The 16,814-nt window shown below is 54.8% G+C and overlaps 5 protein-coding genes across 5 annotated transcripts; 3 read left to right on the top strand and 2 right to left on the bottom strand.

The window, feature by feature from the left end:
- Positions 1–244: 244 nt before the first annotated feature.
- COL26b_008442 (uncharacterized protein) lies at positions 245–1,235 on the bottom strand (the record flags this gene model as incomplete). The annotated part of the gene is made up of 2 exons (XM_053181200.1): positions 245–830; positions 913–1,235. The coding sequence occupies 2 exons, from the start codon at positions 1,233–1,235 to the stop codon at positions 245–247; spliced, it is 909 nt and encodes a 302-aa protein (XP_053034820.1).
- A 1,101-nt stretch (positions 1,236–2,336) lies between these two features.
- On the top strand, positions 2,337–4,877 carry VSP1 (Sorting nexin mvp1; the record flags this gene model as incomplete). The annotated part of the gene is made up of 5 exons (XM_053181199.1): positions 2,337–2,829; positions 3,014–3,790; positions 3,837–3,976; positions 4,024–4,617; positions 4,668–4,877. The coding sequence occupies 5 exons, from the start codon at positions 2,337–2,339 to the stop codon at positions 4,875–4,877; spliced, it is 2,214 nt and encodes a 737-aa protein (XP_053034819.1).
- A 1,457-nt stretch (positions 4,878–6,334) lies between these two features.
- COL26b_008440 (uncharacterized protein) lies at positions 6,335–7,159 on the top strand (the record flags this gene model as incomplete). The annotated part of the gene is made up of 2 exons (XM_053181198.1): positions 6,335–6,340; positions 6,548–7,159. 2 exons carry the CDS (start codon positions 6,335–6,337, stop codon positions 7,157–7,159), a joined length of 618 nt encoding a protein of 205 aa, XP_053034818.1.
- Positions 7,160–8,008: 849 nt separating this feature from the next.
- Positions 8,009–8,826, top strand: COL26b_008439 (uncharacterized protein; the record flags this gene model as incomplete). Its single annotated transcript, XM_053181197.1, has 2 exons — positions 8,009–8,050; positions 8,242–8,826. The coding sequence occupies 2 exons, from the start codon at positions 8,009–8,011 to the stop codon at positions 8,824–8,826; spliced, it is 627 nt and encodes a 208-aa protein (XP_053034817.1).
- A 3,037-nt stretch (positions 8,827–11,863) lies between these two features.
- Positions 11,864–13,237, bottom strand: COL26b_008438 (uncharacterized protein; the record flags this gene model as incomplete). Its single annotated transcript, XM_053181196.1, has 1 exon — positions 11,864–13,237. The coding sequence occupies one exon, from the start codon at positions 13,235–13,237 to the stop codon at positions 11,864–11,866; it is 1,374 nt and encodes a 457-aa protein (XP_053034816.1).
- Positions 13,238–16,814: the final 3,577 nt, after the last annotated feature.

Here is a 16,814-nt window from a genome sequence, read left to right as displayed (position 1 = left end):
TGAACTCTGATTCGATGCCCTCCTTACTGCGACCACTTTGCCTGAACCGCCAGGCGCACATGCGGAGAGCGTTGATATCAGACGGAAACCGAACTGGCAGCTTGAGAGAAGGCCCAGCATATTTGCATGGGGGGTGGTATACAATGTCTGTACATACAAATCGCCAAGAAGTAATGGTACAATCGAGCTTTATTTTCGTTTTCATCCCCTTCAGCATCCTCAACTACTGGTGTAGAACAGTAGTTTAGAAAAGGAGGTTCTCCTTGGAAACCACCTTCTCCTCCTTCTTCTGCACCTTGACCTTTCCTGTACGCTTCTTTGGCACGGGGACCTTGAAGTACAAACTGGGCGACTCGCCCTGCTTCAGCAAGTGGCTCAGGTATCCGCGGTGGGCGGGGTCGCGGTAGTACTCGATATCGGAACGGCTCGTGGGATCGGGAAGTCTGTAGAGGAAAGGTTTGCTGCGGGCCGTCTCGAGGTAGGCCTCGACGTGCTCCTTGCCGAGGGGCAGCGGTTTGTCGGTGTTCTCACTCTGTCCGGCCAAGAGGCGCTTGATGGACTGTCTGGTGTAGAACCTCGTGAGGATCTTGCCGCCAGCGTTCTCGACAGCCTCGATGGCCGAGGCGGAGGCGCGGGAGACCATGATATCAAGGGGCTGGCGGAGCTCCTCCTTGCCGCGGGCGAGCAGCTTGATTCCGTCCTTGACGCTGCCAATAAGACCCGACTCAATAATCTCCTTCACGGTGATCTGCTTGGTGGGATCCAGGCGGCCGGCGTCGATCCACTCCTGGAGCTTGTCGAGATTGACTTTGGACATGATGGGCGCGCGCCTGCCTTCTGTTAGCTTCTAGCCCCGACGTGAACATGCATTGTCGTATTTCGAGCGCAATTGATGTGCCAGGCCACACGTACAAGTTGTCGAAACCCTTTCTTCCCTTCTGCACAATCAAATGTGTCTGACCACCCTGGAACCAAGGTTTGACGTGGCCATGCTGCTTCTGACCCTTGTGACCTCTACCAGACGTCTTGCCCTTGCCGGCGGAGGGACCTCGACCGACTCGAATGCGCTTGTTGTAAGCTGCCCGGTTGTCCCTCAGGTTGGCGAGGATGGAGGCGTTGCGGGTGCCGATGGACAGGCCGGCGAAGAGGGAGATAAGGCTCGTGGGGTTCGTCGAGGGGCGCAGCACACGGCTACAGCATGTTGCTACATGCAACGGGGTTAACCTCGGGGGCATGGCGACTGGTGGGTTGTGGCGACGGACTCGGGGGAGTGGTGATGCAGCCCAGGGCCTAAGGTTCGAGCTGCCGCCAAAATTTCCAACGGAGCCTCACGGAGCTGGCAGCCGCGTGCAAGCCACAAGGCGGGAGGTAGCGTGGCTGGTGACATCTGACCAAGCGTGGCTCAGAAAGAGTGGTTATGTCAGCTCCAATCGATAAGGCACCTTTGTCGTACCCGGTGCATGCAAGTCAGCAATGGAAACAGCGGCCCCTGGTCTGGAAGGGAAGCTCCCCCTAGTCAGTGCCCCAGCGCCCCCTCCGCCCCCCTCTGATGCACATGTTCAGCACCTGTGACAGGGCGTGTTTGCTCCGCATCAGCGTGCTCAGTAGCCAACGTTAGCGGCCCAGCGCAGGGCAGGAGCTGCAAGTCAGGCACAGACGATTCAGGCTTCGGCGCAGGTTTCCAGTCGGGTCCAGTCCATCACAGTCAGTCAGTCAGTCACCAGTGTCGTCAGCGTTCCCTCGTCCACGGCCCGCCTCGAGGGTGTCTCAAGCTTTACGCTTTCCGCCCCAGCTCCCCCTCCAAACTGGACGGACAACGGCGACAACAGACCAGCTCAGGCAAAGGTACAAAAAAAAACATCTGTCAAGCTTTTTATCGTTTGGCACATTTGCCTCCTGGTTTTCGGGGTCTCTGTCTGTGGACAACTGCGGTCGCATTGCGTGTGCCATTGCTTGGTCTTTTACGACAGACATCGTCGTCACCGTTCGCAGCTTGATCTTCACGGTGGGTGCAAGGTAGTGACTGCATCTCGGACTTGCGACTACACTGCTTCCTGACGCGGCCCAGCTTTACGTGCTCTTCTCTGCCTCACCTCCATCTCTCTTATCTGCCGCCCTGCACTGCTACCACTACACGGCACCGCGCCCTCTGCACCCCATTACGCATCAATTACGAGTCTAGCACCCTTCGCTGCGTCCTCGATTTCTCTCGACAGCAATTGGAGGGAACTTTATCGGCGTACAGCTCCCCGGTGCTACCCAACCCAATCGGCCCATACGCTACATCCAAATACCTCGTTTCGCAGATACGCTCGATCGCCATAATAACCGCCATCATGTCCCTCTTCGGTTCTTCACCACCAGGCGAATCGCCTTCGAATACCTCCGCCGCTCCTTCGCGATCTCTCTTTGACGAAGAGCCCATGTCCAAGTCAGGCTCCAATTCCCTCTTTACCGACGACGATTTCGCCGGCGCCGAAGGCTCGCCCTGGGACATGCCCACTCCGAGGAAGCAACAATCCCGCGCCGACGTCGTCCGCAACCTGCTGCCCCCCTCCGATGTGCCCGACGCCTACATCGAGACCTTCGACACCGTCGTGCGCGAGGATGGCAACGCGGGGCGCGTCAATGCAGGCGGCATAGCCAAGCTCTTTGCCGCTGCGCGCCTCGGAGCTGACCAGCAGGCGCAGATCATGTCCATGGTTGTCCCAGCTGCAGGTGGCGACATAGCTGTCGGACGCGGCGAGTTCAACGTCCTGCTAGCTCTCATTGCCTTGGCCCAGGAAAAAGAAACAACCAGCCTCGACGCCGTCGATGAGCGACGAAGAAGTACGTCTGCACCTGTCTCTCCATCTCATCTTCCCTTCTCCCGCAAGCTCTCGCACTTCCCCATGACGATACTCGGCCCCTGTTCGCCTAGCTATCGACTATCGACTTATCAGTGCGCAATCTGTGGGGTTCGCTGCTAATTGCCAATACACTAAACCAGACCTTCCACTCCCCAAGCTCGCAGGCCTGACTGCTGCTCCGGTGATGCCTCCCGTCTCCGAGCTTCCTGCCGCCAAACCTCCCACAGCTCCTCATACGCCGACCCCCGAACCTCCTCCATCGCCGCCCAAGCCTGCCAGCCTGCCCCAACCCCCGATGGACTTCCCCGAATCCGACGATCCATGGAACTCTCCCGATGTACACAAGGGTCACGCCCACGCCGCCGCTGAATCCCCCAGCAGGGCCAACGGTGCCAGCCCGCAGCGCCCGGCCGCCAACGGCAATGGCCACACCAATGGCAGCTTCGGCGCGTCGCCGAGCACCGCTATCGCAGGTCGCACCATGTCTTCTTACACGACAGCGACCGTTACCTCTGAGACAGCTTCCGCCCGCCAGAATGTAGTTCCCAGCACATCACCAGGTGGCTGGGGCGGCGGTTACTTTGATGGCAACAATACTGGAGGCGGCTTTAACGAACCCCCTCAGCCTCAGGTGACGAGTCCATTTGGCAGCGCCAGCCGTGGTGGACGCGAGCCGACCGGAAACGCTCCAAGCGCCCCTGCGTTGAGAACTTCCACGAGTGGGCGAACGGGAAGCAGCGTCGAGGAGAGTATCATTGTGACCCTGATGCCAGAGAAGGAAGGTCTGTTTATGTTCCAGCACCACAACTACGAGGTGTCGAGTATACGTCGGGGTAGCAAGGTCATCCGCCGCTACAGCGACTTCGTCTGGCTTCTCGACTGCCTGCACAAGCGCTATCCTTTCAGGGTGCTGCCTCTGTTGCCGCCCAAGCGTGTCGCTGGTAAGTTGAGGTATCGCAAGAACACGACCACGACTAACAAGACTAGTCAACGGCAACCACTTGTCCAATGATGGAGCCTTCATCGAGAAGCGTCGTCGGGGTCTGGCAAGGTTCTTGAACGCTCTCGTGCGCCACCCCGTTCTTAGCCAAGAGCAGCTCATCATCATGTTCCTCACTGTGCCAACTGTAAGTTTCCAACTTGTCGCTACAGCACCTTACACTGACAGCACCAGGAACTTTCCGTGTGGCGCAAGCAGGCCACCATTTCAGTTCAGGATGAGTTCCAAGGCCGTGTCCTTCCTCCCGGCCTTGAGGACTCCCTTCCTCCCACTCTCGAGGCTCTGTTCGACAAGACTCGCTCGGGCATCCGCCGTTCGGCTGAGTTGTACATTAACGTTTGCAACATCATGGATCGTTTGGTGAAGCGCACCGAGGGAGTTGCGGCTGACCATGCGCGCATCGCCCTGTCCCTCGCATCCTTGACCGAGACGAGCGCCGATACCTACGCAACTGACACCAACGAGGTGCCGCTGCTCAACGATGGCCTCAACTCCATGAGCCGGCATCTGAGGACTTGCCAGACCCTCATGGAGGACGAGAGTAAGGCTTGGGATGAGGGTGTCCTGGAGGACCTCAAGCGCCAGCGCGACGCACTTGTGAGCGTTCGCGAGCTCTTTGACCGCAGAGAGCGCCTGGACAAGGACAACATCCCCTATCTCGAGAGGCGCATCCAGACCAACGAAACGAAGTTGGCGAACCTCCGCAGCAAGCCTGAGGGCATGGTTAAGCCTGGCGAGATTGAGAGGGTAGTGGAGGCCATTATCAAGGTATGTCAAGGCTCCCCTGTCTTCCCCACACCAGCACTGACAGGCCGCAGGACAAGGAATCCATCGTCAGCCAACACAACCGCTCCATCTTCGTCAAGGAGTGCATCCGCGACGAGCTCATGTACTTCCAGAACACACAGTTTCACGTCTCTCGCTGGAACCAGGACTGGGCCCAGGAGCGCGTTAAGTACTCCGAGATGCTGGCCGACAACTGGCGTCGCCTGCTCGACGAACTCGAGGGCATGCCGCTCGGCGACTAGTCCTGTTCTTACGTCGTGTTTTCTTTCCCGGGTCAATTTCGATTTGCATACCCAGCGTTTTCACCTTCCATCTCTCTGGCGTTCCGGTCTTTCCTTGTATCCGCCAGATGTGTTCGACAATCCCCCATGTTGACTGTCAGCGGCAGTCTCCTAGTTTGTATGAAGATGTGTCGTTTCTTAGCGCAATGTCTCCAAACACCAAATGTACTTCTAAGAGCACGGACACGTTGCCGAATACCCTTTGGTTACGAAATTTGCTTAATACATGACCCCTAATTTCGTTGCTTACATGATGTTTGCATGATTTACACACATTGTCTTTGGAGTTGAATGGCGACGGTCTGATGTCTCGTTCGGCATAGTCATGCTGTATAATGTGTATGCCCTGGGTGAACTACCGGCTCAGTGAAAAAGGCGCGGCGAGCTTGATAGCTTCCATCTCCCTGAGGCAGACCACAGTGGATCCCAAGCCATTGCGAGATGGGCTCCCGGCGGTATAGGTGTGGTTTGAGCAAAGTTTGCAGCTTGAAATTCTTTTGGGCTCTCTACGCCTGCGATCTTTCTTCTCTGTTATCTCGTCCTCACCAGACTTTCTCATGTCTCTACTGGCTGTAGCTCAGGCATGGTAGCTGATGATGCTGTGAAACCATGCTCTTAGTCAACTATGATGAACTGTAATAAAAGTTCTTGAGTATCACTGTCTTTCTCGAGGTCTTATTCATTTCTATCCTAAAGTCATTTCTCTACCCTGGCTTAAGGTGGACCTCGTATTATTTGTTTTAAGCATACGACACCAGTGCCGAGCGCAGAATAAATGGCTTCAAATAGTCCTCACGGTATCATTCTAGTAGATGAGCTTTGTACTTTCTATCGTAGAGGCACACTTCTGATACTTCAAATATATATAAGTTGTACAAGTGATGCTTTTAAAACAAAACTTCCTCTCGCTGATCATAACCAACACATCGTATCCAACCAAGGCGCTAGTTCATGATTTTGCGAGGGACTGGAATGAAATGAACTCCAAACTTCGGACCTTTACCACATTTGATCTTCCAAACCTCCCGCAGGGCTTGGAGGGTCTTCGTGGAGTGACCTCTTCCGTCATGGAGCTGGTCCCGCGCCAGTCTCACCAGAAGACAACGTCCCAGAGCATTGAGGGCACATGGGTAGCGGGTCAAAGCTGAATCTGGACCTTCACTCTTTGGGTGAATGGTCTCTTAAGCAGTCTCCGCTAGGGCTTTGGGGGTATCGTGAGTTGTCGACTAGGGAAGCTGACCAGGTCCCCGAGTACTCTTCTCCCTCCAAGAATAAAAATCCATTTTCTTCCAGAATTTTCGTCAGCTTGTCTTTTTTTAATCCAGATCACCACTTTTTCGAAAAAGGCTTCTTTCACAAAAAGAAGCATTTTCTACAAAAACACACGTATCAAAGCACTTCGACGCTGCCTTCTCATCATGGCTGTAAGTGTCCATTGTTTCCCTTGAAGCCTACTTTTGTCGAGCCTTTTCTTTTCTGAAAATTCATTCCGGGGGGTCTTTCTTCGTTGATTGACACCGAGGAGATACTGTTTACCTTTCTTTTCAAGTCCTCCTTTACCCCTTTTCCCCCATCTCCTGATATCATCAGGCCATTTCCACCTGGTTCTATTCCACTGACGATTCAAATAGCGCCGCCGCGCCAAGGTCTATGACCAGCATGGGAATGAGGTTCGGAACGAGCATGGCGACTGTACATATGCCAATTACGACGCCGACGACGCTATCCGCCTCTGCAAGGAGGGAGGACAGTACGGTCGTCCCGAGTTCATGGATTGGAGATATTGCTCCAGAGCAAAGCATTGTGCACCTCCTGCGGATTTTCGGGACGGCGACCGGGATGACTTTCTCGTCTGCAAGAAGTATAACCAGCAGTCCTGGAAGTCCAAGCAGGAGGCCAAAAAGAAGCCGCACCTAGTGCGCACTACCCAGGCCACGCCACGCGGCCCCAGAACTCCCAAGAAGGCCAAGGCCACCAAGACCGGCAGAATCGAGAAGAGCGTCACGCCCAAGAAGACTGAGGTCGCCGCCACCCCCATCCCCAAGAAGGGCAAGAAGGACAAGAAGGAGAAGAGCGAGCTGTTCGTCTCCTCTTCGGAGGAGAGCGACGACGAGGATGGCGAATACGAGACGGATGTCGACATGCCTACCGTCCACATTCCCCGCCGCCACCCCGGCCCTGACGACGATGGTCCCGGTGGTGGCATGGGTGGTGGCATGGGTGGCCATCTTATTGCAGTTTAAGGGAACGAAATGCCATACAGAGTGCGATCGAGCCTTTTGGGAGGCGGTTAAGGCTTAGATGGAGATTTGTGGCCAGACCTGGCGTATGGCAATACAGAATACAAGAAGACATCTCTGGAGTCAGTTGTCGATCGTTCCGAGTTGCCCGCGTGTATGCCGAATATCCTGCTCCGTGAAGTTGTGTACGAGAAAATATGTCGACTGAATATCGTGACTCGTGAGCGTTTCCCACGATTGGCATTTACTTCTTCGTGTAAGTGAAGGCATTGTATAGAGGAGGACAATCCATAGCCTCAAGACTGTCCTTCGCTCCCATGAAGCAAGTCTCGGTAGGGCTTGACAAATAGCATGAATTCGAGATTTGCGGTGGTATGCGTTCTTAAGATGTCTGAGATGGAAAATTGGTGTGATTTTGGATGTATTCAATTATTCATAACCATGTATACGCCCTTCTGCTGGAATAATCAGTGTTTTGGGTGATAGCGTTATGCTAGCCTTGTCACAGCAGAATATTCCAGACAAACTCTACATACGCAAGTAATCCCGCGAGCCAGGCTTAGATCTTCACTTCTCAGGTGAACAGCGTGATGTTTGAACCCTCTTAGGGCTTTGATGACATTGCAATCTCAAGCTTTACCAAGTGATGTCCGCAGGTCTCTCGCGAACTCACTTCTTTCACCAGGTATAAGAAGACGTCTTCTTGGCAGATTGTCCAACCAAGTCTTTTCACATTCTTTCAGACTCGATTCACAACAGACATCGAACTTCCGACCCTCGACCACCGACCTCTGTGACCTCCGACTCTCAACCACCGACCTCCCAAACCCCAAACAACCACCTATATCTACAATGGGCTCCGACCCCCATGCCGACTCTGGCGAGTCGTCTTCTGTAAGTCGAATCCCACCCTGAAGCCCCCTCTCGTCCCCTCTCCCCCCTCTGCCCCCTCTCTACCTTACACACAAACACACACACACACACACACACAAACACACATATGTATACATACCTACGAACAAAACAATTCTATCTCCTCCTGCCCCAGTTCGATTTATGCATACAAGAGGCTAACATCAACCTAGGAGGAGGAGCTCCTCCCCAATGACGCCAAGGGAGACCACTCTTCCTGCAACCTCACAAGCTACAAAAAAAGGGGCAATCATGAGATGAAAGATCTCGCCCGACCCTGCCTGCACAACCCTAAGGAGCAGTGTTTCTGTTCGAGCCACCGGGGCTGTATGCCAAAGACCCAGTTCACAGATACTGAGGGCGCTATCTCCCGAAAGACCTGCATCAAGTGCAGGTTTCGAAGCGCGAACAGGGCGAAGAAGACCCCCGAGGAGCGGGCCAAGGCCAAGGCACTCGCCAAGACCCGCAAGGTTCCGGGAATGTCGAACAAGAAGAGCACCAAGGGAACCATCACCGGCAGAGTTGTGAAGACGCCTACCAAGAAGAACCGCTCTGGCAAGCGCTCCGGCAAGAAGAGCACCGAGAAGAGTGAGCTCTTTGTCTCATCCGAGTCCGAGTCCGAGTCTGAAGAGGAGGATATGGCCGACGATCACCCGAAGGGCACTGGCTACCGCCAGACGCCCGATGATGAGGACGATGCCCCTGGCCAAGATGGTTCTATGGGCGGAGGTCTTCCGGGAACCATCATCGTTGCTTGAGCCTTAGCCGACTGTCTCTGCCGGGCTCAGCTAAGGTGCGGTACTTGATTGAGAGGGCTTTTGGCAGTGATTCCAAATACAGGAAGGCACTTGGAGAGTTGGAGGTGTTTCTATACTATAGATACCCAAAAGAACGCTCCTCGAGCGGATTGCTCCTTGACTAATAACAGCATCTTCCCATCTCACTCATGTCCATTCATGTCATATGTTGTTCAGACTTCGAAAGAAATGGTATGCACTTGAGGAGAGGCCGGCAAGTTCTAATCTGGCTTAGATTCCTCTGCAACAAAACCTCTTCGAGCAAGCCCCCTCTTAGAGCAGATAGCAGGCTACGAATGGGGAATCAAAGAACTTCGTCAAGTGCGCCCCCATATGCCAAGCCGAGCCTTGGCTCGCGACTCGTGGTCATGGTTGTCGTCTTATTGGGCAACGTTGAAGGGGCCAAGCATGCTTGTGAGACCATGGCTTTGCTTAGGATCCCAAGAATCGTGCGAGATGACGACGAGGGGTCTAGACGTCCTGCTTGTAAGATACTCCCACAGCCACGGCCAAAAAGACCCTCAATGTGTGGCTTACTGTCCAAGACACTGACACGTGGGAGCATCAGAGCCTGGAATCAAGAAGCTGAGACCGAAATGGCCGCACTCTATTAGCAAGAGAAATGACGCAACATGAAGTAAAGGCATGGCTGACACTGAGATCTCGGCCTGCGCTCTTTCACCGACTGGCTATCAACTACTTGGCATCCAGACTAAGTTGGTGGTGGTGTAGTCAGACGGAGGCTATGTCAAGCCCCGAAGAGTATAGATGATTCTTCGGATTCCTGGGTAAAGAATATTCATCTCAATAAACCAACGACATCCTGTTTGCTTCCTTCACGGATAATATGCTGAAAGCATCAGCTCCCGAGCTTCAAATCGCGAGTTTTACATTATCTTTTTGGTTCCTTATCAAAACCTTTTGCTGAAAGACTAAATTGAAGAATTACAAAAGCAAGGCTGGAAGCAAGTACCGGAAAATGTGTCTCTAATGATGGGCACTGACCCAGAATTACACAAACTTCCCCGGACGGAGTGCGCGCTCTCCGCAAACCACCGGTCCGACACTCGCAGCGATGGCGCAGCATGATCGGCAAGCATCTAGCTGTCATGGACTTTAACACGCCGAAGACGACATCCCCGGGCTCCGTGCGAGCCGTCTTGCCGGTACATAAGTGTACGCCTATTTCCTACTACGGTCGTCTTTGGTCCGCTGCGGTCCAACCGCCTTATTGAGCGAGAGTCCACGACATATGGACTTACTCTCGTTTACCACAGCTCTAGCGCGAGGGTTTTAGAGGCTGGTATGCAGTGAGGTGTGCGTACGTTCTTGATCAGCTGGATCGTCGACCCCTCCATCATTATGAGAAGACTATTTGAAGCCCGCGGACCGCGGCACCGCGACATCGGGTACGCTGCCCACAGCACATGCCAAGTACAGATCACCGAGGATGTCAAGATCGCTGCTCAATCTGGCCAGAAACACATTTCCAAAAGAACAACCAAAGCAGCCCAGATCCCAAACAGGAATGAGGGAGGAAACCACGGGACCGATCCCGACGACACCATCCGCCAACCTTCTTCGCTTAACCTCGTCAATCATTGCCCATCGTCTGAACCATCGAGCTAACGTGCTAAGTATGCTTCTCAACCGAGAATTTCCCTCACCGCTCTTCACACCATCTTCGCCCTGCTCAGTTTCTCCATTCGAACATTCGGTATCATTTCCTCGTATTATCCCGTTCTTCCTCTTGCATCGGCATCATCACTTGCATCTATCACAGAAGAACCACTGAGTTTTGGTTTGCCGTCGCGCCGAAAAGGGAACCAAAAAGTAACCTTCTTATCTGGTCGACTCGAAACGGCAAGGCTGGGCCAACAACACCCCGGCCCGGTGCCGACGCCGCGCAGATCAATAGATAATGCAACACGATATGGGCCGGGAAGATACTGCGCGCTCAACGGAGGATCTTGATAAACTAACAATCCTCCCAGGCGACTTGCATTATCGTAGTCGATGAGATGGAGGGATTGATAGGGAATGACAGCTTGAGTTTATAACAGTCTAGTAGCGCCCGCGCTTCTCGGCCGCCGCACACGATTTCCTTCTGACCACCTTCTCGAACGCCTCGCCAGAACGGGGCATCCGGCAGCTCGGCACCGAATTGCGACGGTCAGACATCGTATCCGCAAAATGGTCGTGAGAACTAGTCGATTTAAGAGGCGGAGGACATGGGGGATGTGCCGTGTTTCCCGACGACCCATTGGGATTACTGTCGATTGGAGGTTTAAATGGAGGCTTGCCCAGACGAACGCGATGCGATGTACTTGCTTGCGACAAACCGACGTTCATGATTGACACGGGGTTTTTAACAGCGACAGCACCGAGAGAAGCGGTTGGCGCCACGCACAGGACATGAAGGAGGCCGACGGTCACAGACTCACCCCGCGATTTCCATCACAAAGGATATGAGAATGGGTTCGATTGGATGCTGACGGACGACGCTTGCCCGCAATCTGAAATCGAGAGATGGCGACAATCACGACAAGGTGAAACTGAGGAAGTTGACTTATCAATTGAAATTAGGAACCCTCCAGCAAATATGTATCGCACATCTATCTTCGGCCGTCAATGCTCATCCAGTTCGATCGCGTCTCGGCGCATTAATCGACCTTTTTTCTACCAAACATACCTTTGACACCGGCCGATGAGAGAAGAAAGGAAACGACGAGCAAGGAGAACTCCGAGGTATTACATCCATCGTTATCCGTGTGTTGCGTCCGACCCGCCGTTTGCTCCAATATACATCTCCTAGCAAACAACAGCGCCAGACTTCATGGGAAACCCCGGTGATTGGAGGAAAGGGAGGAAAAGGAGGGAAAAAAAGAGAAATATTCGTGAAAGCATTACAGAGGGAATGGTGGGATTGGGCGACGATGACGATGAGGAGAACGCCACCTTCAGCCCAGCGCAGCCGCAACCCTTGGCCTTCCGGACCTTAGTTGCACCACATCTCAACACGTGTGCTCTGCAGTTGGCTCAGGACATCGAAATCAAGCCCACTCTGTCTGAACGCAACGATGATCATGTCGAATCGCTCTTCCAACGACTTAACGTTCCAGCCCTCGACATCATTCAGGCGGGGGATCTGTGGTACCGCCTCCTGCTTGACGAGGGGATCGGCCCAGCAAACATCGACCTTCTCAGACAATACGAGGCTCTTTGCAAGCTCGAGCCCAGGAGAGTTTGCCAGGTGGGACTGGCCCTTCTTGAAGCCCATGCCTACGACGAGGACGCTCGGCCGCGGCTTTTCTGCGCACAGCGCATCAACAGCGCGCTGAGCGATGGCCGACGGGCGCGCGCGCATTCTTTCCGTTGCGTGCTGAAGCAGAGGGAACTGATTGTTGGACAGAAGGTAGTACGGGTTGACGGGGATGCAGTGGCCGCCAACACCCAGACTAGGTGTGAAGGGCATGTATCCAAATGGCTTGGTCGCAGCAGCACCAGAGACTTCATATGGGTCGACTCCGTGTCCAACACAGGCATCAGCCATTTCGTTGGCGAAAGCAATGCACATCATGCGCTGGCAGTTCTCGTACAACTTGGTCATCTCGGCGACCTCAGGTCTCGACACAGGAACGACGTTGTCGAAAACCTGCGAGTAGAGGCGGACGATGGCGTTCAGCGAACCGGGGACCATATCATCCAAACCGGACACTATCTTGGGGATAGCGTGAGCAGGAGGCTCAACACGGCCGGGGTCGACACGCTCAGGAGACATGCCAGCGAAGAAGTGGCGTTCCTGGGCAAGAGGGCCGAGCAGCTCTCTGGTCATGCCAACGGCGACGGATGACTCGACGACCACTACGGAGCCAGCGCGGGCGTATGTTGCAACATTCTTGAGCGCGGACCGCAGGAAGGAAGTGTCAACGGTCTGGTCTGGGCGCAGAAGCGTGGGCACTGAGATGAGGAAGTGTGTAGCCGCTCCCATATCGCTGGGTTTGCTGGTGAACTTGGCCTTACTGTCTGGGCCGAATTCTCTCTCGAGGCTCTGGACTCGCGCCTCAGAGACATCGAAACCGAGGACGTTGAACTTGCGGGCAAAGTTGCCCACGAGGTGCTCTCCAACGTATCCTACCCCAATGACGGCAACCAGTGGTTCCGCCTCGAGGTCAATGGAGCTGGCAATAGTTGCGAGTTCCTCGTCTGATTCGCACTCCTCCGTGGGAGGAGTGATGGGGTAGTAGCCATCGTGAGAGAACTCCCAAGGCGCGGCTCGGTCCTTGGAGGATTCTGGAGAGTTGAAGGGGAAAGCATCGCGGCAAGTCGGAGACCGCTCCGGAGTATCGGGTGTAAGAAGCTGAGAGTCCATTGCGACGGCGAGGGGGGTATCAAACGAACGATGGGTAGTTGCGGAGAAGAACGAGTGTCGACGAAGAGCTACACGAGGAAGATATCTATGATATCTTAAAAGTCAACTCCACTGCCAAGTTGGCTTGAGGGTTTAAGGAGGAAGAGAGCGCGGCGACGGGAAGGAAGAGAGTTCAGTCGAAGGAACGAAGACGGGAGTTAAAAAGAGTTTGCCAACTAAGGCACTGACACACATGATGGGAAAGCAGCAGGAGGAGACAGCCCACTCACCTTCGGGCTGTCCCTGGCGTCAGCGGCTCGAGGTTGCCCAGACTTTGGACTGGCGGCAGCCTCTCCATGCCACCCGTCTGCGGAAAGCAATGATTGAGACATGGACATGGCATCAACCTGGGCTTCGCCGGGCCTAATCGGGATTCACGTGTGCACCACCAAACGGCGGCAACAGCAGCAGCATCAAAAGCATGGACGCCATAGTGGTGGTGGTGGTGGTAACTCTGCGACTGAGGCTCCAAGCCGGCGGCACGCGGCTGGATGGCGACGGGGCCGTGGGCAGATCAAAGTCGGGAAGAAAAGACGAGATCATAGTTTCAGGTCCAGGCTAGCTCCCGGACAGACCAGACTTGGAATCGAACAGACGACCATCAGCAATAGTGTGTCCAAAAACAGTCCATGGCAAGCGGCCTGAAGGTGGCTGAAGGGCGAGGAGGCCCACCTCCGAAGCGCAACCACAACCACCAAGCTCACCACAGGCGCGCTTCGGCAAGACGACGCTGCACGGAGAAGGAAGAAGTAGCGCAATAACTCCGTATGGCATCAGCACAACGAGAATGGCAAAATCTCTCGCACCGGCCGGAATCCAGAACAACATCAGAAGGTGGTACTCCCCAACCAGCAACGGCAGCAGCACCAGCAGCCTTCACCCAGCGCGGGATCGCCAAGCTGGCAAGCCTGGATGCAGGAAGCAGGCAAAGACACTCATCTCCCCTGCTTGTTCATCGTACTTTCGCCGAGGTCCCCTCCGACGCTTGATGTCATGCAGAAACGCCCTTGTCGTTCTTGCCGGGGACTTTTTCCTGGTCCATTGGGAAAAGGTTGCGTTGCCTGGCTGACTGGAGGCGTGTTTCTTCTCGGAACTCTGAAAGGCTCGCGCGGAGCTCAAACATGATATCCGCTGCAGGCCATATTCGAGGTCGTAAGCGGCGGCCAGGGTGCTGGATCGAGATGAATCGACAGAGACATGAAGGTACCCTAGGGTTACCTTCGCATCTCAAGGCCGAGGGGGGTACTTGCTTGGCCACCGGCCTTGGAACCGACGATCACAACATTCTGACCGGCCTAAACTGCGCGTCCATGAGCCCGAAATTCTCACTCAATCACCGTGAAGTCTTGGGAGGCGTTGGAAAGGGTTCTTCGACGAAAAGCTTGCGAAGTATCGGCAGGGGTGCATGAGGTGAAGGGGGGAGGCAGTGGGGGGCCAGGATGGCCTGGCTTGCGAGGTACGAGATACATCGAGGAGAAGACTGGGAGTGAACGAGCGAGAGTCTTTGGCACTTTGCCCATGCCATGGCATGCCCTGCTGCCCTGTCTGGCTGAGCATCCAGGACGATTCTGGGTAATGCGTATGCGTATGCATCTCTCGAGGTCGCGGAAGCTATTGTCTTGGCGGAGGAATTCACGAAGTCGGAATGGGGCGACGTTTTGTGTCGAAGCGCAGCAGAAGGAAAGAAGTCTACCGAAAAGGGGGTTGTGATGAGATGATTGGCGAGAGGAACGAGACGATGGAAGACTGGAAGGACGCTTTTCGACGCATCGATGCTCGGCCAGCGTTGCTTTGCCTTGCTTTGTTTGCTCTGCTCTGCTTTCCTCCCCGCGCGGCCACAGCCCAAAAAAAACGATGCATATGCACATGTCATGCATATGCAACACGACGAGCGGACACCGAGGCCCCGGTCGGCCGGCGACCCCACCCCCGCTCAATGCAAGTCTCAGTCTGTGCGCTGGCGAGGCCTGTTAATTGCATTGCACTGTATCCGTACTCGAATGGCGGGTGAGGTGGGTGGTATTGCATTGCATGCATCAAGGCGGGGTTCTTCTGCCCCGTCTTTGCTTCTTTTCGTTGTTCCACTTCTTCCGCTCAACAACCACACCTCCCCCCTTCCCTTTACGAATATTTCACGCCCCTCCACCACCAGCCCCCCTGTCTCTTCAATCACCCACCACCCCAGCTTTCGTTCTTTTGGGTGCGAGTCCATCAATGGCTTTCCGGTCCGTCCTCCACGATCCCCCCGTCTGCGCTACCATCGTCCACCATTAGCCATACCGATCCAAACTGCTAAGCCACAACCTGCCCCTTGCACTGGGCGGCATACACGTGGTGGAGAACGGCGCCAACCGCCGGCTGTTTCTCAGACGCCCTCCGCTGCCCTTTTCGTCCCTTCCACGGCCCTTGAGATGACGAACGACAAAACGGCTGCCAAGATCTCGTTCATCTCATCGGTCCCGAGCCCGGCACAACTGGCGCGACGCCACAGGGGACACTCGTCGTACGTACGCGGCCCCTATTGAGCACATCATCCCGTCATCTCGTGTCAAGCCACAGCGGTTCTGCCTAGCCCTGCGCACCGTTATTTCTTGCTGCTTCTTGGGCCAGCGTCTGGCTCGAGCAGATGTCGTGGCATGACGCTCCATTGAAACAAGCAACGATGAAGCTCAAAGTGGTAGAGCAATACGGGAAGAAGTTGACTCGACGGCGCGGAACCCCGCATCCACCGGAATAGCATCAAATCCCGTTCAGCTGGTTTCAGCTGCCGCAATTTTTCTCTACAGGGGCTCGAATACCGAGAAAACGATGTTCCGTCGAGCTTGGCCGGCGAAGGACGGCGGTGACGGCGACAGCGAGCTCGACAGGCGACATCAGTAACGGTTTCCGCTTTCTCACCATAATGATGTAGCATTTGCCGACCTTTCTCAGACACCAGAGACGCGACACTTCCAGGCGAGGCGCACCACCAGGCTCCTAGTGCACGAATTGCACTGACAAACTAGTTCTCTGCGGCCTGAAGGCGTCTTTAGAATGACCTAAGCACCTGGATTTGCCTCTTCTCGCAGTGTGTGTCCTCGACAACGGCATGATTGGTGGGACTTCGTGCCTTCGTTGTGAGTTGGCGAACCACAAGCTGGGAAACCAAGGCCTCTACACTGGCGCCATCTGCACAGCAAATGCGAGATGCAATACAATATTTAGAACTATAGCGCGACAGCGCGCATCGAGCACGGGTATTGGAGCCGCAGCCCTGCCAAGTTGGTGCCAAGTTGTGCCAGTAATGCAGAGAAGACGAGGTGCATCTTGTTGTTTGTATGACGCCGGGGACGCCATTGGCCGAAGCCATCATAGCACCGCTTCGGTCTCATGACTTGTCCTCCTCCGTCTTTTGGTAATACGAGAAACCCAATCCCACGAGGCTGCGTCACTTTACTCGACTAATTCCACTTTGTGGACTTGTCCAACCGAAGATGACTTTAATATTCCGACTAGTGCTGGCGGGCACTTTCCCCCAAGGCAAAGAAATCATCCGACC

The sequence above is a fragment of the Colletotrichum chrysophilum genome (assembly GCF_026319265.1).
Source record: "Colletotrichum chrysophilum strain AFK26 chromosome Unknown scaffold_74, whole genome shotgun sequence".
Lineage (NCBI taxonomy): Eukaryota > Fungi > Ascomycota > Sordariomycetes > Glomerellales > Glomerellaceae > Colletotrichum > Colletotrichum chrysophilum.
The sequence above is the reverse complement of the archived record's forward strand: the minus strand, read 5'-3'. Positions and strand labels throughout refer to the sequence as shown.